General features: G+C 39.8%; 3 protein-coding genes across 12 annotated transcripts in view; 1 reads left to right on the top strand and 2 right to left on the bottom strand.

Moving 5' to 3' along the window:
- Nucleotides 1–162: 162 nt before the first annotated feature.
- cry3b (cryptochrome circadian regulator 3b) lies at nt 163–8,957 on the bottom strand. Of its 6 annotated transcripts, none has more exons than XM_052589998.1 (15): nt 8,581–8,957; nt 7,386–7,584; nt 5,791–5,899; nt 5,570–5,712; nt 5,232–5,416; nt 5,037–5,134; nt 4,809–4,949; nt 3,073–3,384; nt 2,853–3,004; nt 2,334–2,536; nt 1,869–1,982; nt 1,720–1,791; nt 1,456–1,533; nt 1,260–1,384; nt 163–1,165 (listed from the first exon to the last, which is right to left on the bottom strand). In XM_052589998.1, exons 2-15 carry the CDS (start codon nt 7,541–7,543, stop codon nt 1,124–1,126), a joined length of 1,932 nt encoding a protein of 643 aa, XP_052445958.1. In that variant the 5' UTR covers nt 7,544–7,584; nt 8,581–8,957; the 3' UTR covers nt 163–1,123. The 6 variants fall into 6 exon arrangements, 3 of the variants coding, with proteins under 3 accessions (XP_052445958.1, XP_052445960.1, XP_052445959.1); XM_052590000.1 differs by having other exon boundaries at nt 163–1,162; XM_052589999.1 differs by having other exon boundaries at nt 1,720–1,788.
- A 105-nt stretch (nt 8,958–9,062) lies between these two features.
- On the top strand, nt 9,063–17,316 carry rbbp5 (retinoblastoma binding protein 5). Of its 4 annotated transcripts, none has more exons than XM_052590003.1 (15): nt 9,063–9,435; nt 9,963–10,012; nt 10,292–10,317; nt 10,419–10,591; nt 10,669–10,809; nt 10,880–11,042; nt 11,110–11,219; nt 11,799–11,918; nt 13,099–13,252; nt 13,772–13,843; nt 14,303–14,420; nt 14,507–14,576; nt 15,124–15,368; nt 15,605–15,751; nt 16,939–17,316. In XM_052590003.1, the coding sequence occupies exons 2-15, from the start codon at nt 9,994–9,996 to the stop codon at nt 16,989–16,991; spliced, it is 1,611 nt and encodes a 536-aa protein (XP_052445963.1). In that variant the 5' UTR covers nt 9,063–9,435; nt 9,963–9,993; the 3' UTR covers nt 16,992–17,316. The 4 variants fall into 4 exon arrangements, with proteins under 4 accessions (XP_052445963.1, XP_052445965.1, XP_052445964.1 ...); XM_052590005.1 differs by having other exon boundaries at nt 9,116–9,435; nt 15,605–15,682; XM_052590004.1 differs by lacking the exon at nt 9,063–9,435 and having other exon boundaries at nt 9,832–10,012; nt 15,605–15,682.
- Nucleotides 17,317–18,433: 1,117 nt separating this feature from the next.
- Nucleotides 18,434–27,544, bottom strand: part of LOC127987666 (E3 ubiquitin-protein ligase PDZRN3) — a 15,305-nt gene continuing 6,194 nt past the window's right edge. For both annotated transcript variants that reach the window (XM_052589996.1, XM_052589997.1), the window contains 3 exons: nt 22,928–23,039; nt 22,252–22,338; nt 18,434–21,198 (listed from right to left, as the gene is read on the bottom strand). In XM_052589996.1, the coding sequence (XP_052445956.1) occupies nt 19,750–21,198; nt 22,252–22,338; nt 22,928–23,039 (1,648 nt within the window). In that variant the 3' untranslated portion in view covers nt 18,434–19,749. The remainder of the gene's footprint in view (nt 21,199–22,251; nt 22,339–22,927; nt 23,040–27,544) is intronic.

Genomic DNA, 27,544 nt, shown 5'->3' with positions numbered 1-27,544 from the left:
AGTTCAGCATCACGATCACAACACAGGGACAAAAATTGCTTAAAATATACAAGTTAAGTCAATTAACTTGTGTATTTAATGTGATCTGATTTGCTAGCAGATAACTCAGAGACAAAAATGGTTCATAACTAGACAGAAAAACTAAAGTAAACAAAAACGCACTTGTGTTTGAATATTTTTTATTAGCTGGCTGAGTACCACACAGATTTAAGAATCTTTACAATTCAAAACAGCTACTAATATTTTGTAGAAAAACAAAAACACAGGCGTTATAAATATACAGCTTCATAAGATACAGCTCTCATATACAAAACACTGGAGATGGATGACAATGAAAGGTGGAAGTAATGTACAGAGATGGAGATGTCGAACATCTGGAGAACATTCTACGCTATCTGTGCAAAAACACTGAAACATGGAGCGAAATACAGTCATTTATACAGACGAGACAATCATCCATCTGTGGTACAGTTACAGTAGTTTGGACCCAAACACATTCCAGCGGTCATGTGACTCGTGGAAACAGATGCAGGTATGTACAGGTGAGTCTGGTTCAGAGCAGCGCTGCGGAAACCCGTTCGATCGTCCGTAATACTGAGTGAATCTGGATCGGTTTATATGTGGCGTAAAGTGTGTTCTTCTTTGGCTGTTTGTGACTACTTGGTTTTTTCTATATTAAGGTCCGTTTACGCCAAACTTAATTTCACAAATTTCAATATAAATAAAGTAGAGTCAACTTTGTGTGACGGAAATATGCTGACCATTTAAACGAGTTCTGGTTGACGTTTTCGTTAACTCAGTGTGCAAATATAAATCTGGAGTTATTAAAAAATTTAGCTTTTGTTCAACCTGACGAATATTCGTCAAACTTGTTCGTTTATATCGTTTGGCGTGAAAGGACCTTCACTTTAAAAGTTAATGAAAACAGTATTTACATCTAATTGTAAAAATCTATATTTAAGATAATCACATTATGTAATAGTGTATTTTAGAACAAACTAAAAAAACTTTAAAATTACATTTACGCCACAATTTGATTGGACACTGTTTAATTGTTCTGAATGACTTTGAATGTTAGTGTTTACACGCGAGGTCATTTTGCGAATCCATCGGTGGGTGGGGCTTAGGAAGAGAAAGCCACACCCTCCCCATCCTCCCGCCGCTTCTGAAACAAACAGAGGAATACAACTGAACGGTTCTATTATTATTATTATTATTATTAATCAGCAAGTTTTGTATAGCCTCATCTTTTAGCGAACCTCGTCATCTTGGGCTTTCAACGCTGACGAGGAGGGGGAGGGGCCTCCATCACCATGGCATCCGCTGTGTTCCGCCTCCCTTTCTCTCTTTCCAGTCCCGCCCCCAACCGGCCAAATCAGACGCCCTGAAGGAAGTCAACATCAAATTTTGTTCGCAAACCACTGTAGTGTATTTACCGCGTAAATAAAAACCTACCTGGTTGTTGTGGAACGGCAAACTCGTGGTCGTGCTCCGACAGGTCGCTCTGGGGGGTGTAGGGCGATGTACGGTGGCCTGCGGAAGACAAACGTAAAGAAAATTATAATAATTGCGCAAACGTTCATAAAAGGTTATCAAATTAACCATAGGAATGGGGTGTGCAATATTTGTGGTCTGCGATAATTATGCAATTGTTGTTTTAACGATGTGCAATTTGACAATAACAATAATCGCACACCCCTACAAAGCACATGGTCTCACTGAGGGTGTATCGGTGTTTTGCGCCGCGATGTTTCACTCCGCTCGGTCCGGGCTGCTCTCTCCTGACCCCTGCTGGACACACAGAGCATTAAACTGGTTATTCTTCAAACACACTTATTTCATCACAACGCATGATTTCAGACACTCACGATGAGACGAAGTGGCGCTCGCGGTCCTCCGGCGTGTAGGTGGCGCCGCTGCTCCTTGGGCTTCACGGACACCGATGACCTCCATGTGGTTGGATGGAACAGCTGCGAGAAGACCTGAGGGATGAATGAAAATAAAGAGAACATTAACTACAGCCATAACTAACCTGATTCTAATGACATTGTTCTGAAAGTGATTTAAATGATATCATTCTTCTGTGTCGTTTTCTTAACTATAATGATAGCTATATTAGTGGACAATAACATTCTGTTTATTATAAGCACCTTGCAGTTTAAATTTGACGCATTCTGATTGGCTGTCAATGTTTTTATTGTACACCATCTGGAAAAATGATTAGTTATGAATATTGTTCGTTTTGGATTGCACTCTGCTATCCTTTTAAATGACGAATGTTTTTTAAACCGTATCTTTAAATAAGAACGTGGTGAGCAGCGCTAAGCTCTTACTGAGTCCGCGGTATCTGGAGAGCTGCTGGTAGATCTGCCGCATCCTCTCGATGTTCAGACGGCTGGCCTCGGCGTGGTTCACCATGGGTTTGGGGTAATCCACGCCGATCACACATTTGGCTGCGCGCTGCACCTCCTCCGGTGCGTTCCAGGGGTCATAGATGAACTTGGCTGGAAAATCTCGGAGGACAGGTAAGTAACATCTGCAATCAGAGGGAGAGATTAACCGCAGCGACTCATCACAAACTCCACCAAAACAAATGCATTCATGTCCTGCATTAAAGAGTGTAAACACATCTAAATGCCACTTCAGATGCAGCTTCTGTGTTTCCTCTGCATTGCAAAGATGGATTTTATCGATACTGATTTAATGGGTTTACACACCCATTATATATAATTCCTAGATTGACGTTTTATGATCTTTGGTATTGCTAAGTGTAGTTTGAATTGCTTTGTGTAATTGTGCGTTCACACTGGATCGAGATGGAGGAAGTGAAGCGAAGCGGTGTGGACGCCCACCTGATGAAGTCTCCGTTGGGGTCGATCCTGCGTCCGAATCCCACGGGACAGTAGCAGTGGAAGAACTGCTGGAAGAAGGAGCTGCAGGAGTGACAGAGCCAGCTCCCGGCGTTCACACTCCAGTCAGCGTCCAGGAGCAGCTCCTCGAACACCTGTGGACACACCAGCGTTAGCACGCAGCAGACACACCTCCCTTACCCAGCATGCTCTGGGGCTGTACCTTCATGCCCTCCTCCCAGCTGATCCAGAGATCTCCTCGCGTCAGGAAGCAGGCCACGGCGTGCCGCGCCAGATGATGGATCCAGCCCTCCTGCCGCAGCTGGGTCATGATGGCGTCGATCCACGGGAAGCCCGTCTTGGCCTCGGCCCACTTGGCCAACGCCTCGGGGTTCCTGTCCCACGGGATGCGGATGCAGATGGGGTTTCCCTCCATGCGGTCGAAGCGCGGGTTGTTGCTGGCCGCCGTATAGAAGAACTCCCTCCATAAGAGCTTGTCGTGGAGAGAGATCGACGGGCTTGTGTTCGTCTTCACCTGCGACGGCACAGCATCATGGCATTATACATCACAATATAAGAAAGTATGGTCTCAAAAGCTTTTCAATTGCGATCTACAAAAAATGTGTTTTAAAATTGTTTCAATTCAGATCTAAGAAAATAGCGTTTTAAAAGCGTTTCAATTCGTCTCTAAGAAGATATAGTTTTAAAAGCATTTCAACTTGGATCTACGAAAATAGCGTTTCAATTCGGATTTAAGAAAATAGCGTTTTAAAAGCGTTTCAATTCAGATTTAAGAAAATAGCGTTTTAAAGGGGTTTCAATTCGGATCTAAGAAAATAGCGTTTTAAAAGCGTTTCAATTCGGATTTAAGAAAATAGCGTTTTAAAAGCGTTTCAATTCAGATTTAAGAAAATAGTGTTTTAAAGGCGTTTCAATTCGGTTCTAAGAAAATAGCGTTTTAAAGGCGTTTCAATTCAGATTTAAGAAAACAGCGTTTTAAAGGGGTTTCAATTCGGATCTAAGCAAATAGCGTTTTAAAAGCGTTTCAATTCGGATTTAAGAAAATAGCATTTTAAAAGCGTTTCAATTCAGATTCAAGAAAATAGCGTTTTAAAGGGGTTTCAATTCGGATCTAAGAAAATAGCGTTTTAAAGGGGTTTCAATTCGGATCGAAGAAAATAGCGTTTTAAAAGCGTTTCAATTCAGATTTAAGAAAATAGCGTTTTAAAGGGGTTTCAATTCGGATCTAAGAAAATAGCGTTTTAAAAGCGTTTCAATTCAGATTTAAGAAAATAGCGTTTTAAAGGCGTTTCAATTCAGATTTAAGAAAATAGCGTTTTAAAGGGGTTTCAATTCGGATCTAAGAAAATAGCGTTTTAAAAGCATTTCAATTCAGATTTAAGAAAATAGCGTTTTAAAAGCGTTTCAATTCAGATTTAAGAAAATAGCGTTTTAAAGGCGTTTCAATTCGGATCGAAGAAAATAGCGTTTTAAAGGCGTTTCAATTCGGATTTAAGAAAATAGCGTTTTAAAGGCGTTTCAATTCGGATCGAAGAAAATAGCGTTTTAAAAGTGTTTCAATTCAGATCCAAAAAAAATAGCGTTTTAAAAGCGTTTCAATTCGGATCTAAGAAAATAGTGTTTTAATGGCGTTTAAATTCGGATCTAAGAAAATAGCGTTTTAAAACCATTTCAATTCGGATCTAAGAAAATAGCGTTTATCCTAATCTTTAAAAAAAGATTAGGATATATTACAAATTAAAAAAATAAAAAATAATAATAATATTATGATAATACATTATATATTATTTTATAACATGTTAACATTTAAATTAAATTGATTAAATTAGATTTCAGGCGAGTCTTTGTCAGGTATACTACAAATTTAATTTCAAAATATTGATTAGCACGAATCAAATACATCATAGAAAAGGTATAGGTGGTTTTGCAGTGCTGCACCTTGTTGTGGAGTTCAGTGAGTTTGTAGTAGAAGAGACGGCAGGACAGACAGCCGAAGCGCAGGTACGGGCTCAAGCCCAGCGGACTGGCCATCAGAGGACTGGAGCTCATCTTCGGACGCTCGAAGTTCTCCTGCCACGCCTGGAAAACAGCAGCACACGCCTCAGACACGCCTGATCACATGACCACAGCTGGAGCCACGTGTGTGTGTGTGTGTGTGTGTCGTACCGCGGTAGAGTCGGGTCCGAGCTGTCGCTCCAGACGCATCAGTGCCTCCGATTCTCCTCCAGGCCAAACCGCAGGAGCCAAAGACTCAGTGTCGAACCCTGGACACAATCACACACATGTTCTGTTAGATCTGGACACCAGCCCTACCCATGATGCACCTCTCTCATCACAGAGATCTCTGAGTGTGTGTGTTACCCAGCTCGTCCAGCAGGGGCACCCCGTATCTCTCCCTGTGGTTGGAGCTGATGGGCGTCACACAGTCTCCCAGCAGCTCTCGGGTCAGCGGCTCCAGAGGAGGTTCGGGCGGCTCCATGCTGCTCACCAGCGTCTGGAAGCGTTTGTACGTCAGCGGCGGCTGGCCACCGTTCAGCTCCGTGATCCTGACACACCACACATTCACAGATTCACTGAATCACTGACGCCAACCGTGCAAACGATTCACTCATTCAAATGATTCATTTAGTTAAACAAGGGATTCAAAAACAGCATTCCCAATTTATTTTTTTTTTTTATATCATATAGCTTGTCCTCACCGGTCCAGATCGTACAGCGTGTGCGAGATCTTGGTGATCACCTCCACTCCGGCTTCAGACGCCAGTTTCTTTATCGCCGCATCTCGCTCCTTCCCAAACGGCTCCGAGTCACTCTCGAACGTCAGCCGAGTCACCTTCCACTCCTGCAGACCAATCAGACGAGTGATCACGTGGTCATGTGACCCAGAGACGGTTACACTCGTAACTGTAGTAGTGGTTACCTTGAAGAGGCGCGGGAAGATGTTAGCCGGCTGACCGCGGATCACGAACAGACACGAGTTGAGTTTACGAAGACTGGAGTCCAGATCCTCCAGACACTGCAGCAGAAACCTGACACACACACACACACACACACACATCTGTGAGCCCTACATAGACCACGCACACACACAACAATCCCAAAATGCACTGCTTCAGGACACATTCAAGAAGGGGAATAAGTCTCTCCTGTGTGGACGTTAATTAAAAAAATTTTTAACAAGATTTTTTTTTGTTAGAATTAAATAAACATTAATTTTTGACAAGTTAAATTTTTTAATTATCATTTTAAAAAATTATTCATTTGATGAAAAATAAGTTTAAATAGTGACGTTATTTTATAATGACAGTAGATCTAAGTTTTGAAAATAACCATAAATAATAATATTGTGCATCCCTATATTAACATTATTCATATTTTATATATACAACTAATAGTAGTTCATTGATACTACTACTACTAATAATAATAAATTATTCACTTTATTACATTAATGTGTTCAAAATATTAATAACGTTTTTATGATGATAATAACAATAAGTATTGTTATTAAAACAAAATGAAATGTAAAAAATAATTTATGTATTAATTTTAGCAATTAATCGCATCCAAAATAAGTTTTTGTTTACATATTATATGCATGTATACTGTGTATATTTATTTTGTCTGTATAAATAAAAACACATGCATGCATATATTTAAGAAAAGACAAAGTATAAGAATATGATAAACGTTTAAATGTATAAACGTGTAAATATTTTCCAAATGTGTCTGTATTTCTAAAATAAATATACATAGTACACACATACACACATATTTAATGTAATCATTTTTTTTTTATTTTGGATTTGGAATGGATTTATTTTTGATTATTTGGAAATTAATTGTTTGATAACACTAATTAATTTATCAATAATACTTCTAAAAATTTAATTTACAATATTTATAATTTAATCATTATAAAATAATTAATTATTTATTATAATTACTTGAATGTCTTAACAATAACACATCTTAATGTTAATATGTTAATAATCTTAATAATAATAATAATTCCCCATGAAACCAAAATTAAAGTTTTTCGGCTGTTAGTATCGATGTGTTAGTCCTAAAGTCATTTATAACACAGTGTTCTCCAAAACAGAGACAGAATTCTCATTTACAATACAAAAGCATTCTATTTTTAAAAGGGGCGGGGCTTCTCGATATGCCCCGCCCTCTCTCCCCGCTTCACTTCAGGGGCCCTTTAAGTGTAATTAAGTTAATGTGTTCTTCTCTGTTCACGGTGCTGATGTAGTGAGTGTTTGGATCAGAGCCGTGTGTGTGTGTGTGTGTGTGTGTGTGTGTGTGTGTGTCTCTCTGGCTCTCGGTGAGGAACACTGTGTTCCCGTCTCTTTCGTAACTGATCTCTGTGTGCTTGAGGAATGCAGTCAGACTCTATCTGGACTTCGTCTGGTCAGAGAGAAACCAGACCGAGACTAGGCTTTCATATACAATACAACAGTGTTAGTAAATGAATATGATGGTTACTGTTGAGTGTTTTTGGGTGTGTCTCACCTCCAGCGGTTGACGCCGCGGTTGGAGGCCCCGGCGAACCAGGGGTCCAGGAAGTAGACGCAGCGCAGGGTGTGTGAGCCCCGGGCGGCCTCCAGCAGAGCCGGGTTATCATGAAGACGCAGACCCTTCCTGAACCAGTGGATGGAGCTGACGGACATGATGCTCAGCCGATGACCAGACACTATAAACCCTGCAGTCACTGCAGAATACACTCCAGTTTAAATACCATCAACCAGAACTACACAATGTTCATCTCATATATGTTTTTTATGTATAATTATCAACACTGGCAAACGATTTATCGCGATTAATCGTATTTAAAAGTTTTTGTTTGCATAATATATGTGTATATTTATTATGTATGTGTATAGTTATGTGTGTGTGTGTGTGTATAAACAAACATGCAGTATATATTTAGAAAATATTTATAAAAAAGGCAATGTAAAATATTTATTATACAAATATAACCTTTTTATTAAATAAAGACATGCTTGTGAGTATATACATGCATCTATTATGCAAACAAAAACTTATTTTGGATCCGATTAATCATATGCAAAATAAAAGTTTTTGTTTGCATAATATATGTGTGAACATATATGTGTATAGTTATGTGCGTGTGTGTATATATATATATATATATATATATATATATATACACACGCACACACAGTATATATTTAGAAAATATGTATATATTTATACAAAAGGAATTATAGAACATTTAATATACAAATATAACCTTTTTATCAAATATATTCGTGCTCGTGAGTGTACAGACGCATGTATTATTCAAACAAACACTTTTATTTTGAATGCGATTAATCGCGATGAATCGAGCGATGATGCTACTTTTTATGTAACGAACTGACACATGAACTATAGAGGAGCTCATTCATTGCAAAAGTTTGAGACTTTGGCACATAAAACATTATTTTTCATTAAAGACGAACCACAGCGCACACATTATCACCTTAAAATCAAAGTCTTATACAATTTTGCGTGTTTCATAACTTGACCCTCAATCTTAAAACTGGGTCATTACAGTAAGTGTCGCTTACAGAATGCCATAAAAACGTAATAAATAAACAGAAAATATAGCATGTTATAATATAGCAAGTTCGCGTGTTTTTAATGAAATGGGTCACCGGTTCGCTCTTTATGTAAGCTGTTAAATACACGAAGCGACGCTCACCTGAGAGGTTACTGAAGCGGGGAATGAGTTTATAAGAGTCCAGATGATTAAATCATCTCAGAGTTTATTAAAATCATCTAGCAGAACCACTGCAGAACAGCGAAGTCCACCAAAGTCCAGAGAACCGGGTCAAAACAGAGACGCTTTACATAACGCTGCGCCGCTTTGCGCATGCGCGGAATCAACACAACCCAGAGTGAACACACTAGACTCACCCACCGCTTCATTTGAAGCAGTTTAAGCGTTCTAAAACATTGTTCTACGGGTCTAAATCTCTAAGTGTTCGTGTTAAGTATCTATTCGATAAATTGCAAATTAAAAGGCTGTGTCATGATCGTTTTACAGAGCGCTTTATGAACGATGCGCTCTATCTATAATACAGCTCTATGCTGCCTGCGCGCCGCCGCGATAATTCACGCCGCTCGTGTCCCACATACGGACGACGCTCATTGGTCCGCGCCGGGATGACGTCAAAACATTTCTCTCACGTTTATGCGGCGTGGATGAAAAGCGCTTTGCGCGTAGCTTTTAATCATTTTGTACGTTAAATACTGTTTCGTGTGATTTTAAGATGCGATCCCGCCGTGCGTTTGTCATTTTATGTCTGCTATTAATGCAGTTATAGACGATTTTCCGAACACTCCTTACCCCGCCTTATTAGCTCATCCGTCGTCTGATTGGTCGCGTCCTCAGACACCCGGATGATCACGGGCGCTACTCCATAGGACGCCATTTTGGATCTTTGGTCGTGGTTTCAGTACAGCACTGAGCAACAAAGTGGAACTTCAAGAAACTGCGAATGTTGCCTTCAGTGTTCTTCTCGTAGCAGTTCTATTTATGATGTAATTTTACACTGTAAGTGAAGTAAACACTAGTTCTTTCGAGCGTTGATACGTATTAAATTATAGGATAACTATTTTCGACTTTTTGAAAGTTTGCCGAATTACTCATAAAGTGTATAATGATTATTAAAACGTTTTGGGAATATAACAGTGGATACATTTTTTTACTGTGTAAATTAAAATGTACTGTGAATACGTCTTTTGAAATTTGTTTTGTTCTTGTCATATTTTAGTTTGCAACACTAAATTGTATATTTCTATAAATACTCAAAAAAAAATGCTCTTTTTGCATGTTTGTTGCTGTTTAATGCAGAAACAAAGATTCCTTTATTTTTTAATCATTTAAAAAATAAACTAAGTGAACACTGATGCGTTCGAGTGGTTCGGTGTGTTTTGTTCAGGCGCTCGCCGGGGCGCTTTGTTTGGGTCCTTCCTCGCAGCTCCGCGCCAGGCAGCGCTGCATTCGCTCTTTGCGAGCGTTTTAACGTTTTTATTGTTTCGCTGATTTTCCGCTCATATTTTAGCTTCTTTTCTCTCCAGGGTTCGGGTTTGTGTCGGTATCGCAGCAGAGATGAATCTGGAGCTGCTCGGTGAGTTCAGCTGCTGTTGGAGAGTTTATTAGCTCAGCGCTAACCGCTGCTAGCATCTGTCATGTTTATAAACACTCAACGGAAACTCTTACTGAACTTATTATTATTATTATTCAAAGTCGAATGATTATAGAAACGTTTTGTTTCCGTGCCCCTTTAATGATGTATGTTATTATATGTATACAAATGATATGAACTGTCAGGTTAATAAATATTCATTGTTATATGATTGTATGAATGTAGACTTGTGTTAATTTTCTCTTGTTTTCTGTCTTTCAGAGTCGTTCGGGCAGAATTACCCAGAGGTACGGCAACAGCATTAATAATTGGTTTATTTATATATATTTATTTATTTATGTGTATATGTACTTCATGTACTTCTGTTTATATGTGTGTGTGTGTTCAGGAGGCCGATGGCACTCTGGACTGCATCAGTATGGCTCTGACCTGCACGTTTAACCGCTGGGGGACGCTGCTCGCTGTCGGCTGTAACGACGGACGCATCGTCATCTGGGACTTTCTGACCCGAGGAATCGCCAAAATCATCAGCGCACACATACACCCCGTCTGCTCACTCAGGTACACACACACACACATATACACGTATATACACACACACACACACACACTCACTGTAAGTGTCTGCTGTGCTTCAGCTGGAGCAGAGACGGACACAAGCTGGTCAGTGCCTCCACAGATAACATCGTGTCTCAGTGGGACGTCCTGACGGGAGACTGTGACCAGCGCTTCCGCTTCCCCTCGCCCATCCTCAAGCTGCAGTACCACCCCCGAGACATGTGAGTGTCCTCACTTCCTGTGCCACGCTCATGACTTCCTGTGAGTGAGCAAGAGCGTGTCTGTGTTTAGGGACAAGGTTCTGGTGTGTCCCATGAAGTCTGCTCCCGTCCTGCTCACGCTGTCCGACTCCAAACACGTGGTGCTCCCGGTGGACGACGACTCCGACCTCAACGTGGTGGCAGCCTTCGACCGGCGCGGAGACTACATCTACACGGGGAACGCCAAGGGAAAGGTCAGAGGTCACGCGTCTGTGTGTGTGTGTGTGAGGGAGGAGCTGGTCTGATGTGTGTGTCTCTCAGATCCTGGTGCTGAACACAAACAAACAGGACCTGGTGGCGTCCTTCAGAGTGACCACAGGAACCAGCAACACCACCGCCATCAAGTCCATCGAGTTCGCACGCAAGGGCAGGTCAGAGGTCACGCCGAGATATTAACTCGCATTTCTCATTTAAAACTAATACATTTATTTTTATTAAAACTGTTTACTGTATTTAATTGTAAGTTTTGTATAATTTTTGTTATTTCACAAGTCCTATTGAAACGCATAAGATGATACAAGAAATGATAAACTGTTATATTATATTTGATTTAATTATAAGGTCATTTCATCCATTTCTCATCTGTATTATGTTTACAACTCGCGCTGAAATATATACGTAAGAGTATAATAGTTCTGAAGAATGCCAAGCTGTAAGTTTTATTTTGCATGTTTATTATTATTTTAATGTTTTTGTTATATTAGGTACTTTCATCGCATAATCAGAATATAAAACTAAATTATTAAATGTTTTTATTCATATTTAATATTAGTATATGCTTCAGACAATACAAGAAATTATGCATTATAATATTATTTTTATAAATGTTTGGTAAAATCTCATTAAGATAATATAAGAAATAGTTATAAGTTATAATGGCAAACTGTGTATTTGAATCTTTTTTTTAATTAAAGTATCATAAGTTGAGATGTACATGATTGTTTTTCTAGCTGTTTCCTGATCAACACAGCAGACCGTATCATCCGTGTGTACGACGGCCGTGAGATCCTGACCTGCGGCAGAGACGGAGAACCTGAGCCCATACAGAAACTACAGGACCTGGTCAACAGGTGGGTGTGTGTGTGTGTGTGTGTGTGTGAGAGAGAGTGTGTATGTGTGAGAAAGAGAGATGTTTTCTACTGTGTAATAAAAAAAAAAAAAGGAAATCAGGAATAAAAAAGATTTGCAATCCAGGCTCCGAAGTCCCGACCTGAATCTAAGTATTCACGCTCCATACTCTCGATCTGAATCATGATTCATGAAGATCATTTCAAATGATTTGTGATACACAATCCAATTGGAGCGCTTGGAAACAGTGAATCATTTATCGACGCAGTGGTTTAACTGATTCTGAGTTTAGAAACGCTCACTTTCACCCACCACTATACGTGCTTGTTAAAATCAATACAAGTGATATCGAAATTCAGAAAACTCTTTTGATCCGATGAAAGCACACTCTCTCTCTCTGACAGCAGATGGCGCTAAACAGCAGAAATACAGCCGTTACCCTGGAAACACTGTAAACAAATCAGCTGCTACTTTCTGTTTCTGAAACGTGTTAAAATGATTTAAACAGCCGTTCAGTGCCAAATACTTAAATTATTAGACTTAATAGGGCATTTATTTAAAAACTTCTTTACATTTTAATCTGGACCACAACATGCCCTTGATATTGATTGAAAGTGTTTTGACTCTGTTTCGGTCACAATTTACATTAAGACTTCATTAGTGTAGATTAACCTGATTTATCATCAATCGATATTTAATAACACTTCGTTAAAATCAAAAGTTGCAACTGTGTTGTGAAATGAGCTAGTTGTATTTTTAAAAAAGTTTAATAACTTCTGTAGCAAATCTAGCTATTGTTAATGTTAATGCTTTAAGATTAATTAATGAAATCTTACTGTAAAGTGATTCGTATTGGTCTGTATAGTTCTTTTGCACTTTAATCTGTGTGAAAATATTAACTATCCATTTTTGTGTATTGCTTTATTGTATTTAAATGTTCAGTTATTTTAGTTATAAGAAAACGTTACTAAATCTGTTATACTATACTACGACAGTACTTTTTGAATACCGTGATAATACCGTATACCGTGATAAAAGCATTAGCAATTAAGCTCGACATGAAAAATTTGATACCGGCATATTCAGTACAATTGAGTATTCACTGGATCTTGTTAGGGTCTCCACTAAACTCTCTGTGTGTGTGTGTGTGTGTGTGTGTGTGTGTGTGTGTGTGTGTCGCAGGACGCCGTGGAAGCGCTGCTGTTTCTCGGGGGACGGTGAGTATATCGTGGCAGGATCTGCACGACAGCACGCGCTCTACATCTGGGAGAAGAGCATCGGGAACCTGGTGAAGATCCTCCACGGGACGCGAGGAGAGCTGCTGCTGGACGTCGCTGTACGCTCTCATCATCATATACTACAGACACATTCAGATTCATCGTTTTTACATTCACTTTAACGTTTCACTGACTTATTTCTGTGTTTGATGTTTTTATAGTTGTTTGTTTAAATACGTCTATTTTTTATTATTTCAGCTTCAGTATTACTATAGTTATTTATGTAAAATAATACTGTAATTGTAATGTTTAATCTCGCTGTTCTAACTTTCATAGTTCTGAATTCAGAATCGTGAGAAGATAAATCCAAACAGATTCTGACTTGATTATAATAGTATTGTAACGTTTAAATTATTTGTATGAATCTTATTCATATTCAGATACATATGGTAGCGATAAATGATGATGTAAACTAAGCATACATTTTATTTTTCATTAGTGATAAATGTTATTATTTTTATTGTTATTTTTACGCCTCATTTAAAATACGTAAGATATTAGCAGAAATAAAAAAAAACAATTACCCCTTACTATTTGTGTGTGTGTGTGTGTGTGTGTGTGTGTGTGTGTGTTTGTAGTGGCATCCGGTGCGTCCGATCATCGCCTCCATCTCCAGTGGCGTCGTGTCCATCTGGGCTCAGAACCAAGTGGTGAGTGAATGGAGCAGCTCCTCACTCACTGTGTGTGTGTGTGTGTGTGTGTGTGTAAGAGAGAGTGTGTTATTGAGAAAAATAAAATGCAATGCAGAGGAAACACAGAAGCTGCATCTGAAGTGGCATTTAGATGCGTTCACACACTCTTTAATGCAGGACATGAATGCATTTAACATGCAATTACAAGTGCATAAATTATGTTTTCATATATTAAACATAAAACGTTGAAATTATATAAATAAAAATAAACTATAATGTAAGAAATAAAAACCTCCAGTAGGTGGCAACGAGTCACTGTTAATAAGTGAATCATTGGGATTGAACCGAATCATTTAAACGATTGATTCAGGAACGAAACGTGTCATGTTGCTCAGAGACTCAAAACAGTTCTGTGGCTGTGTTTGGAATTACTTTTGTAGTCGAAATAGTGCAAAAACAAGCTATATATCTCTGCAGGAGAACTGGAGCGCGTTTGCGCCGGACTTTAAAGAGCTGGACGAGAACGTGGAGTACGAGGAGAGAGAGTCAGAGTTTGACATCGAGGACGAGGACAAGAGCGAGCCGGAGCAGACCGGTAAACACACACACACACACTCTCACACACACACTCACACACACACACACACACTGATGACACTGATGTGTGTGTGTGTGTATCAGGTGCGGACGCTGCCGAGGACGAGGAGGTGGACGTTACATCAGTCGATCCCATCCCAGCGTTCTGCAGCAGGTCAGTCACTCAATATCACATCATCTTTAATATCTTACAGTTACATACGTGTTTTTATTCTTCTTTGTAGGCTTGTTTATGTTTGTTTATATTGTTTAGTCAGGTTTTAAATACACAATCGCAAAATACATTTAAGCCAATAATTTGACATGATTGTTAATATCATCATACGGTTTGGGGTGTTTTTGATTTAGTTTTTAATTTTTGGCATTTCAGCGTTTTTTTTGTTGGTATGTTCATAGTTCAAACCAGTATATTTGTGGCAAAATACAATTTTTAAAGTCACAAAATTTTGTTATTTTGAAATATATTATATGTTTTTGTTCATATTGTATATTCAATTTTTTCAAATTTGTAAAAAATATTTAATATTATCATACCGTTTTGCCTTTTCATTTTGATGTTTGAAAAATAAATGTTTTTATTGATATTTCTATTTGTAATTATCTTGCAGTGCAAATGTGTTAGTGTTAATTTAGTTTTTGCGTCATGTTTTGTCGTATACTAGCGCTGCTGTGTTCCTCAGTAAAGAGCGTGTTTCTTGCAGTGACGAGGAGCTGGAGGACTTTAAAGCGCTGCTGTATCTGCCCATCGCTCCGGAGGTGGAGGACCCAGAGGAGAACCCGTTCGGTCCTCCACCCGAAGCCGCGGGTCAGAACGCCACGCCCGACGATAGCTCCGCCCACAGCGGCCCCGGCGACAAAAAACAGAGGCAGCCGTCGTCTGACGGAGGACCACCCAAGAAGAAGATCCGCACCACCACCATCGAGCTGCAGGGCGTCCCGAACGACGGTGAGAGAGGATGAAGAACTAGCCTTTAAACTTGAAGAAATCAAAATGTAACATTTATCGTCAAAATTACCGACTGATATGAATTTTAAGTCCTTAAAGGAATCAGTTCAAAAGAGTCATTTGTTTGTGAATTTGTGTTATTCATAGTATTTGTGATGTATTTAGTTTAATGCTAATACAGGTGTATTTCAGTTGGTGTTTTGTGTGATGTCACTTCCTCTGTGTCTGTCTCGCAGAGGTCCATCCGCTGCTGGGTGTGAAGGGCGACAGTAAGTCCAAGAAGAAGGCGGCGGGGCGGCCAAAGGGATCGAAAGGTAAAGACAAAGACTCTCCGTTCAGACCCAAAGTCTTCCGGGACAGAGCAGAGGGGCTGGGGACGCCAGGTAAGACGAACTTTGACCCCTGTGTCCCGCATGGGTCCAGTGTGGCTTGAGCTCAGCTGTGATTGGCTGCTTCCTGCTTGCCTTCCTGTCCTTCCTGCTCTGACCTACTCCACGTGTGAGCGAATGCTTCAGGTCTGCTGTCCTCCCCGATCATTCCCATGATGCCCTGCAGCAAAACTCGTGTAATAAAACCGGCCTAATAACTCAGTCAAGATACTAAACGAAAGCAAGGACTGTTACTGGTGAAGGTTCAGTTTTAAATGTTGCTTTCATTAATAATTAAATTAGTTTTAAATGCAAATCTGTAAAAGATTCAGAATCAAGATGAGCGAATCATATGTTTATAATTGTGATTTAAAAGCACCATGATTCATGAGTCGTTTTGACCGAGTCGTTAAAAAAAAAAAAAAAGTGTTATTTTAGTATTATTTTATAGTATTTCTTATGATGTATTTATATTTTGTAAAGTTTGATTTGAAATTTTTATATGAATAAAATATCTTTGTTTTCACTTTAATTGTTAATTATTTATTTTTAATTTTATTTAAATGTCCATTTTTTACGGGTTAACTTTTTTTATTTTCATTATTTAAATTTTCGTTATTTCACTTTAATTGTTAATAATTTATTTTTAATTTTATTTAAATGTCAATTTTTTATGGGTTAACTATTTTATTTTCATTATTTATTCAACATTTTGCGTTATCGTGGTTTATTTTTGCCCATATCGCCCAGCCCTAATTTAAATTATATTTAAATACTTTCAGGTTTCTCTTTTTTTTTTTCTGTGCTTTCATAATTTTTTTCTGTGCTTTTAATAATTTAACTAATAGAAACTCATTTTATTTCACTTCACAATTTTTAATTTAGGTTTAAGTTTTTCATGTAATATGAAAATTTTAATTATTTTAATTAGTTAATAATTTTAACTTAGTCGTACGATTCCCAGCTGTGGTTTTCATATTGTACGAATCTTGCATTAAAGCATGCGAATGATTATTCGCTTGCGATTAAATGCCGATTTATGTCATAATTTGGATCAAAATTAGCTTCGGTGCAGATTTGCATTGCTTTGTCGCTTTGCTCGTTGGGCCTTTATGTTGATCTGAAGGATTTAACGATTTAATTAAAATATTAATTTTACATATTAGATTGTTAATTTAACCACACTAATGCTGTTCTTTCAGGAAATCTGGTCTCTGCGGTGTACAAGCAGCACGAGGTTCAGGGTTTGGACTGAAGCTGAAGGCCTCTGGCGCCCCCTGTCTGTGTGGATGAATGACATCGCTCTTTTTAATTCAATTTATGGACTGTATTTGTGTTGTATTATTACAGAAGGACATTACATCTCAACGACGCCACAGTTTGAAGCCCGTCCGATCAGTTTGCTCACATAGAGAGAGTGATAGGAAGAGGGAATCATGTTTGTTTAGGGTAGATGGATCTGTCTAGATGGTTCTTATACTCAGTAAGATATATTTTATTTGTTTAACGTTTGTTTCCTTTTTTCTGACTCTGGTTGTGTTTTTTTGCATACATATTAAACCAGTTTGTTTTTTTTGAGAGTGGTTTCTATGTGTAAAATGTGTTCTCAGCGTGATGGTTGTTTCCTGCACTGAGTGTTTCCATCCAGGAGAAGGCGCCAGCGAAGCATGAATGAAAGAGCGGGAGAAAGACATTTTTCTGTTATTCGGTTCCATTTTGTGCTTTTCTACTGTTGGATTCCATTTTGTGTTTGTGTTTTGTTCACAAACATCTTAAGAGTGAAAACCAGACGAAAATAAGTGAACATCTGAGAAACACTTAACTTTCTGAGTGAAGTCCACTTAGTTCAGATTCTCTCTGTTTTGAGGCCCAAAACATCACTTTTACTCGAATGGTAGTTGTTATCAGTCTCAAAATAATTTGAAAGAATGAAGAGGATGCTTTAGTAAGTCATAATTATATTTTTAAAAGCCTAATAGGCCTAATTATGAGATAAAAGTATGTTTTGTCCTAACTTTGACTTTTCATGTCACAATTTCAAATGTTTACCTGTTGAAAAAAAACCTAATGGTTTCCTCTACAAAAAAAGCATTGCAAACCATCAACTTTTTTCTTTTTTTTTCTGCTGTGTGTTTTGGGACATATTTCATTAGGATTCATTGGTTTTAACAAACCACCAATAGAAGGTGACCAATTACCAGTAGTTTCCATTCAAACCAACACAAGTCCCATTATAACCAGTAAAACCGTTACACATTTTGAAATAGTGTCTGTTGTTGTTTTCAGCAGGATATAATTTAATATTTAACAGGCTAAAATAAGCCATAATTTTTACTATTTGCCTCATGATTGTGACTTGGTATGTAATATAGTCGACATTTAAAGTAATTTCGATTTAGTATTAGTAATTAATTGCATTTTTGTTCAAATTTCGAATTAAGGTAGGCAAATCTTGAAGGAAACTACACGGGATGTCAAGTATTTTTAAATCTTTGTAGTCAACATACAGATTCATAAATGCTGTGTCTGCTCTTTGAAAATGCAGTCTTATTAAAATGATGTAATATTCATGAACGGTAGGAAATCCGTTGGTCACGATGTGGGGAAATAAGCGCGGGAATTCACGCGCTCCCGTCAGAAACGGTCAGTTTCTGAATCAAATAAAGGTTTGTTGTCATGACAGTTTCACTTAAACTCTTTAAAATTTAAATCTCATCTTTATTACAACCACATGTACATCATATTCAAAGAAAATTATTTCTAAAATGGAAACGAGCAAAATCCAATGAGATGCAGTGTTTTTCTGTTCATGTGCCATCCGTTCACATCCATTATTCACAGCTTTTGACTCACGGTGGAAATGACGTGATTTTACCTCAGAAACGAGCGTGAGATGTGCTGCAGAGAGTCACAGTTGTGAGGGAAAATTGTAAACACTCTAGTGCTCGTTCACCCAATAGTGCAGGTGGGAAAAATCCTGATTTTCCGCTCAAAGAAGAAGAAGAAAAAAATCAGCAAACATCCCACGCTGAAACAGGTGTCTCATGAACAGAACGAATTTGTGTACATCAATCATAACACCATTTATTTGTAGCTGATCTACTTGTGGAGACTTAATTCTGCTTGCTTTTCATGAGCCTTATTGTAGTGTAAAGTTAAAACTTTGTTTGCGGAAAGGTGCGCTGAAAATATTGGATAAATTTACATGTTTGAACAAAAACACAGTTGTGCGTTGATCATCTTTCTCTCCAAATGGATTTACTTGTGTTAATACCACCTTTAATCCTTATTTGAGTCTTTATAAAAGTTTTTCATAATTTTTTTTTTTTTGTGAAACCAATTGTGAAGAGCACAAGAAAAATAGCTTTAAAAATACTCTACGGAACTACAGTTATAGTGCAAGAATCCGCACACTTTACAACACAATAACGTTTCTGCTGCCCGATCTCCAGCATGACCCTGCACACCCAATCAACGGCGTATCTGACTCCCGATCCATCGTTAGATTATCCGATATTATTCCCAGAGAATCAGATTTATGATTGAAAGGAGAAGGGGCTGTGCTAACACCACAAATTAGCTAGAGCAAGACAGTCGCTTTCTTGAAATTTTGTGCATAACTGATGTAATTCGGATGTCGTTTGTAGTTTAGTTGCAAATCATGTTGAAGAAATTAAATCTTACGGTTAGCACCACTTTAAAATGATCCATAACGTAAACTTTTCTTGGCACCAAATGAAAAATTGGTTTAATCTGGCATCGTAATCTGTTGTATTGCTTCATGCGGTCAAATCAAACTGCAGTGAATTTGCTTTCTAATAAAACGTCTCTTCACAACACAATGCGAAACAAGATTCTGCAAATATAACGTTTAAAAAACAATGTACTACGGTGTTCGGAATCGTCTGTAAGCCTCAATGTCAGGAGGTAGCTTTGTGTAGTGCGGCCGGTCCAACACACACAAACACACACACACACACAAGTCAACTTGAACACATGCTAGTTGAGTGTCGTTATACAGTTGTGACGGTGAGCAATGACGTAGGCAGCTGCCGGGGGGCTTCGCTAGGACCCAGGCGTGATCCGTGCGTTAGGAGTTCCTCTACAGTGGTCCAATCGTCCAGCAGCTTCCGGTTCCTCATGCGACTTAGTTTCTTCTGGCTCAGTTCGAGAACAGTGCTACAACTTTCTCTGTTAGCTCCTCCCACGACTCCGCCGCTATGCACCAATCCTGATGTAGCTACGCTGCAGCTGTCGTTGTTTCTGGCCTGTCGCTGTTTCTGCAGCATGTGTTCGCGGCGCTCGCTGCGGCTCCAGTAGCGACCCATGCGGACCTCGCTGTGACTCTCTTCGTCCGTGCTCATGCCGCTACGCTCGTCCGCCAATCTTGAGGCTCGTTCCCGCAGCATCTGGTTTCGCAAAGCACGCAAATTCCCGCCGGGTGGTTTCCTAGCGGGCGCGTGGCCCTCCAAGGTGCTGTAGAGTCCGCCTCCCCCAACAGATACCGCGCGGTTGGGGAGTTTCGGCCAGGTTTCGTTGGAGTCCTGACTGGGCGTGTGACTTAGGGTGTGGAACCTGTTGTTGGGAGTCTGTTGGGTCCTCTGGAGTTGTGGTTCAGTGGATGCTCTGATCCTGCCGTTGGTGTGAAGATCCGGAGGCATGCAGCAGTGTTCGTAAACTGGAGTGATCAGGGACGGTTGACTCATTGCGTGTAGAGTGTGTGAAGGGAGTGCAGCAGGGTGTACAACAGTGTGAGAAACGGTGTGCATAAGTGCCAAGTCCTGCTCCTGAGGGAGATTCATGGGCGGGTCATCTCTGTGGACGCAGGGATGCAGCGTAGCGCTGCAGTAGTTGGGCGAGGCCGGGTGACTCGCCCGTCTGCGGTACTCCGCTGGTGCCGAGCGGTGATGCAGTGTCCTGCTTCTTCTCAGCATTCCCTCAGAAATCGGATGAGGGCCGGGATTGAAGAGCGAGCCGCTGCTGGAGCTGTGCCTGTTCAAACACGGACGCTCTGCCTTGTGGTACTGCACGGACGAAACACGCGACAAACCTCGTGATCCCGGGACGGGTGCGCAGACGTGTTGAGGCTGCACCGTCAGTGTTTCTGGGATGGCCTCTAGGGGGTGTTTTATCTGGCTGTCGCACCGCTCATGAGAGCACGGCTCCCCCTGGTGGTGCATGCGGGCGTTGTAATGGCGCATGCGTTTCTCGAGCAGACGCTGGAAGCGCAGGAACTCGCCGGTGCTGACGCTGTGGAAACCCGAGTCGCTCAGCTCAGACGAGAAGAAGGACTCGGACGACGGCGACCCGCCGTGACACTCCTCAAGCCCCTCCTCCGTCTCCACCCCTGACAGCTCCCCCTGGTGGAAGCTACCGTCCGTCCAGCCGAGCCCGCTGTCCAGCTCGTGATGAAGAGGCAGGTGACCCAGGGGTCTCTCCATCGTGTAGTCATCGTCATCAGTCTGTCGAAAACACACACTCACATATTACGACAGTTATGTTATGTTGTATCTAAAAGCACTCTCTAAAGGACATTGCACACTTGGCAGAAATTGTTTTGATTTTCTGCGTCCTACGTGTTTTGAGAGGTGTTTTGAAGAAGCGAACTCCAAAATCCAGAAAGACGACTGTGAAGTTGATCCACTTCATGCAGCACAAAGCACTGTAAAGATCTTTGCACACTGACTACACAGGAATTGGTGGTCTTCTTTTTAATATGTGGCCCTAGTATCGCTAGCATAGCATCGAACTGAGCCACTGACATCCTGTAGTAAACTCCTGAGAGGGAACTCTCTGTCTATATCTCAGGATTGGATGGAACAAACAACATTTTCCTTTCCCCTTTCTCTTTTTAAGACGCAAGAGGACAAGCGAATCATCCTCACTGTTTGAAGACTCCATTTAGTACTGTTACAGATTAATTAAAACACATCGGACTCAGTGTGGAAGGTTTCTGTTTGGTTTTTAAATGGTTCAATACTATTCAGGTTCATCGAGTCAGTTTATAGAAGTTAATAACTTTATTCTGTTGATTGAACGGTCCTCTATCGGAGCACAAGAGTCTCTCCGGTGGCACACAGTCTTCAGCTGTATTTATGATCTGTAGTTGCCTGGTAACTCATAACTTACATAACATGTGAGTCTGTGACGGATGAAGAGAATCACACGAGAACCAGAACAACAACAATCCCTCAGATCTGACCTCTGAACTCTACATCCTTCTGGATTCACTCGCTCTGCATTTTTACTGTATTACAGATGTTTTTCACCACACCACATTTTTTTCAAGGCAAAAACATTTATCAATATTTTGCATGTAATGGTTACTTTTGAGATTTGGGGATTTTCAAAACATTGTTTCAGTGGAAAAGAAACATCTAAAATATTTAGGTGTTTGTAAAACAATCTTATTGCACTTTATCTATTTGCATTAGTAGATTTCAATATCTTAAAACAAGCGGTTCTTCATCAATCAGTCCTGCTCGTATTTTGAGGCGGTGTTTTGTGGCTCTCACCTGACTCTGGAAACCTCTGGGTTCGTCCAGGTTGGTGTTGCAGCATCCGATCAGACAGTTTTCTCCCGGAGACGTGCCGCTGGACAGCTGAAACCAGGATGTCACACGCCGTTAAACACAGAAATTGAATTATTACATCAAGAAGAGTATCATGATTACAAATGGTGATTGGATTTTAAACCCTTTTTGCTCCTGTGAGAAGAAGATGCGAGAATTTCCACTGCTTTCCTGATGAATTATTAGTGTAATAATGAGGCTGTGATGTGGAAGAGTGATTATCTGAAATGACTGAACAGTAACTGAACAGTGTTTCCTGTCTGAATCTCCTTCAGCCGCTTTATTAAAGGCTGTTTCCTCCAGCACAATGTGTGTGTGTGTGTGTGTGTGTGTATTCCCAAGCGTAGCTAAATGCATGAATAATTCCAGAGCATAAGAGAGCAGCTCCATTTTGGAAAACGTGTTTGTTTGGAGAACAACTCACACACACACACACATACACACACAGTTTGGCTTTTCCTAACAGGACAGCTTGGTTTAAACACTCATTTAAGATTGGCATTGCAGAAGGATCAGGGTTTGGAAAGGCATTTTTGATATTCATGTCAAAGTCAGACCATAATCAAGTGCATCTCATCATGAATATCCTCGGCTCATACTGATGCTGGTGATATCTTACAGTGTAGGCCAGTCGTTCTCTGTGCTCCGGGTCTCGGGCCGTGTTTGGTAGGTACTCGCACCTGCCTCCATCTCTACGGGTCCCAGGCAGGGACATGTGATCGTAGTACGCCCTGAGAACACAACAAACACTCATATAGTACATTCAGAAATATCTGTAGGAATATTATGTGCTGAGAACACAAGTCAGCACACATCTCTGGCTCCGCCCCCTTCCTCTAAGATGCTCTTATTGTGTGTTTGTAAGGAGCTTCTGTGAGCAGCTGACCTCATTCTGATATTAAGACCAAAAGCTGGTCTACAGATGCCTCAAAAGAGTGATTATGTGAAATATGAACATTACACTTCACATACAATAGAATTAATAATAATCATAATGATGCTTGTCTTAATAAACATCACTAAATATAACTTAAATGTAGAGCTGTAGTCAAGTCCGGCTTTGTCGAGTCCAAGTCAAGTCCAAGTCCAGGACTAGTCGAGACCGAGTCAAGACCGAGTCCAAAGAGGTTCGAGTCCAAGTCAAGTCCAAGTCCAAAAGTTTCGAGTCCAAGTCCAAGACCGAGTCCAAATGAGTGAAAAAAGGGTCCTATTCAAGACCACATACTTAACTACTGATAATGTTTGTGATGCGAGAGAAAGCATATCTCCTATTCTAAGAAAATCATTTTACATTATTATTTGTAATGATCAAAAAGCATGTGCAAAGTAACAACTCTGTAGGACAGGGGTCTCCAAACTACATCCTGGATGGCCAATGTCCTGAAAAGTTTAGCTCCAACTGGCCTTAAAACACCTGGAAGATTAGTGTGTCTAGTAAGAGCTTGATTAGGTTCAAGTGTGTATAATTAGGGTTAAAGCTAACAGGGGGGTTAAACAAGATCCCGGGCCCTATGCATAGGCAGTCCTGATGGGCCCCCATGCCCCCCACCCATGAAAATATCCAGGTAAAATAAAATATATTTCAGATTCATACTTTTCAAGGGCCCTCTCTTCCTTTGGGGCCTTGCTAATGAGTACTGGTTTTACCCCCAGTCCGACCCTGGGAGCTAAACTTGGATAAACAAACAAAGTTTGGAACTGTAAGGTCAAATAATTTTTATGTACTTTATTTTTTGTTGACATTATATCTGTGGTCAAAAATGTATATGACTATGCCTAATTGGCACAGTGCACAGACACACGCAAAGCTCTGGATATGACAAATGCGCGCAGCAAGGCTAGAATGGATACGTTTGGCTCTACTGGGCATGCGCACATAAATACAGCAATTTTTGTCATACTGTGCTAGTGCTTGCATAGACTAGTCGAGCTCTGTCGGAAACAATCGACTACTCCAGCATGCATTAACCATAATGCATACAAAGTGTTTGCAAGTGCGACAAGAATTTTAGAATTACAATATTGCGTGGAGCTGTTACTATATGACCTTATCTATGGTGCATGTAAAAATAAAATAGGCCTATGTAATGTAATAATTAGGGTTGTGCCTGAAGCCGAATACCTTATTCGGAATGGCACGGATAATGGCTTAAAAACGAATAACGGACAAGGAATAATTCTGCCTGAATACTCGGCTAAAGCTGACAGAGTCTGGTGTTTGCTAGATAACAGGTGAGCGAGGGCATCAGCGCCAGAATGAATGTAAACTTTATGAGTGAAAAGAGCGCAAATCAAACACCGCATTGTTGTCGCCTCTCTGTTTATCTCTCAGAAATCAGAGCGTTGCAAGAGTAATTTTACCTATAATAATACATCATAGCTACACGTTATATTATTTGTATATATTTAAAAGGCAAATATTGAAAGCTTAGGCTACCATGATACGAATGAATGGAATAAGCACAGCGCGCTCACCGATCAAACAGCCGCGCTGCGCGTCTCAGTCTCTCAAAAACCAAATCAGTTCTCTCTCAAGAGTAGGCTAATAATCAGCTTCGATACGGATACATTGTCTACTTGTCCTACATGCTTGCATCTTTACCTTTTGCTGGTTTGCGCGGAACACACACATCTGTTTAGTGAAGTCGACTATACATTATAGACTCGCTCAAAGTGTTCTGCGTAATGAGAATGTGTGCATTAAATGGATTCAGTCGTGTTCAAATGATCACTATGACACGTTTGTCATGATCTCTTTGCTTGCATGATAAATATTATTTTAGAAATTAATAATTAATTCAGTTTAACACGACATAGGCTACTTGTTCAGTGATAACTACGAAAAAATATATAAAAAGTCATAACAGTCATATCAAGTAACTGTACGATGTTGTATCCGAATGCAGATAGGAAAAATTTTGTGATTGTTACAGATACAAATACTGGCTGTTACATGAAAATGTAAATATGTAATGTCATATATAAAGTTTTTAAAATTTACATATGTAATTGTTGCATAAGGCTATACATTAATACGCGTTTATTGATAAAAAAAGGCTATCTAGGTGTAGACGTGAATAAAACACAATCTAACAGGTAGAAAATTAAATTAGAAACATCTAAACTTTTCAGGTCGCAGTAAGTGCACCACTGGTCATGCACATCCTTTCCCGGAACAATACTGAAAGCTAAGGCAAGATGGAGAAACAGATGATCATAGTTGTACAAGGATAGCCATTTTTTAAATGAATATATTAGCAGAGCTACTGCAAGTGATTTTTAGTGCTGGAATTCCATTTATTCTTTGCTGAAACTTCTGCGTCATCATGGAGAGCGGGTCATGGTTGCCCAGCAACAGCAGACGCCACTGGAGCCCGAGCGCAGATTACAGAGTGCTTTGGAAATAAGGAGAGCGGCGCTCCTAGCGTTTTCCACACAGTTTCAGTCGCGACATCATGCAAATGTGGTTTTGTTTTGAAGGAGACATTTTTTTTTTTTTTTTGCAGGACTCGGTCGAGACCAACTAGAAGACTTGGCGAGTCCAATGGCCAAGTCCGAGACAAGTCCGAGTGCAAATTCAACGAGTCCGAGACAAGTCCGAGACGACAGAAAAATGTCTCGAGTCCGGACTCGAGTCCAAGACCGGACTCGAGTACTACAGCCCTACTTAAATGGTTGCAAAAGGTGCATCTTTGATGCTCTGAAAGAGCTTTATGATCAATTAAGTGAAATAAACTTAGTCTTAACAAAAACCGGAAAAATATGAGTTTTCCCTACATGTTCTGTTTCATTTAATTTCTACAAACTATAATAATAATAATTTTAGATCAATTTCCTCCTTCTACCAGTTTAATATGTCTCTTCTTAATCATTTGGATACGAGTTGCAACTGTTTTGCAGGTTGAATTGGAGATGAAATGGGTGGTTTTGATGTGATGGAGAGCTTTTGTCTTTGTTTTGTTAGTATGTAGGCTATGTATGTGAAGTATGTTTTGTTTTTTTGAGGTCCCCTCGAAAACGAGATGTTACATCTCAAGGGGTTTTCCTCTTCACAATAAATTGACAATTGACAATAAATTTTTTTCAACAATGATTTTAAAATCTAGTCAACTTCATGCACGTCGTCACCTGATTAGTCCCGCGTGCAAATGACTCGTGAACCAGTTCTTTTGAATGAGTTCGTCAAGAAGATTCATTAAAACAAACCAGCAACTGTTTTAAATCAGATTCACTCAATCGTTCAGAGCCGTTACGGAGTTCCCAGACGACTCCCTCACTGAACCGCGCGCCATTTTTCGAATTTGAAAATAACCGGGAACCGTTCCTGCGACTAACTGCGGGTATGTGAGTCTTATTAATATATTTACTAAATGTTTGTTTATATAAAGACTTGTAATTGAAGATTCACATTTGAACTGTTTTTACATTATTTTTAGTTAGGGTTTAGAACATAGCAAGGTTAAAATGTAAGGTCAACCGTTGAAATATTTACCTCTTTCAAACAATCACAAATGTTCTTACAAAACAGTCATATTTATATGACAAAACTGACATTATCAGATTAGAACAGACAACACTTATTAGTCTAAAATGTCTCTAATGCACAATATTGACTTAAACTAATGGAAGACTGAATTTGGCTGCAAAACCTTAATTTGGAAACTAAATGATTCATTTTATGAGCTAATGGCTCATGGTTTTAGTCTGAAGCCACTGCATCCTTTGTTTCCTTCTAGAAAGGAAGGGATCTCGATTGGCCAATGAATTGTGCAGTGAGTGTTCATCACATGAAGCTGTAAAATGCAGTGAACGATATAATATGCTTGCGTGCACATTCACATGCGCATGAATGCAGAAGCTAGCGTGACTGTGCCTTGAGGCCGCACACATGCTAGAGACGGCTCTTGACGGATGGGAACACATCAGAAGAGTTTTAGTTTGAAATCCAGTGGGATGGCATAACAGGACCTGCCCCTCGGACATTCTCACTGGTCAAATTTTGGTCACATGACCAAGTGTCACTTTCAAAAAACCATTGCGTTTATGGCTCTTGGGAACCAGTTCAAGGCAACCAAAAATATTAATGAAACCACCTCAATGTCCACAACACAATTACAACAATAACACAGAGGAACGATTTCACTGGAATCATGGTGAATGGTGAAGCAGCTGACAGCCAATCAGAATCCATCCTGCTTTAAGAAGCTCAAGTATTTAAAGCCGCACACAACAAAAC

The sequence above is a fragment of the Carassius gibelio genome, chromosome B22 (genome assembly GCF_023724105.1).
Source record: "Carassius gibelio isolate Cgi1373 ecotype wild population from Czech Republic chromosome B22, carGib1.2-hapl.c, whole genome shotgun sequence".
NCBI lineage: Eukaryota > Metazoa > Chordata > Actinopteri > Cypriniformes > Cyprinidae > Carassius > Carassius gibelio.
The sequence above is the reverse complement of the archived record's forward strand: the minus strand, read 5'-3'. Positions and strand labels throughout refer to the sequence as shown.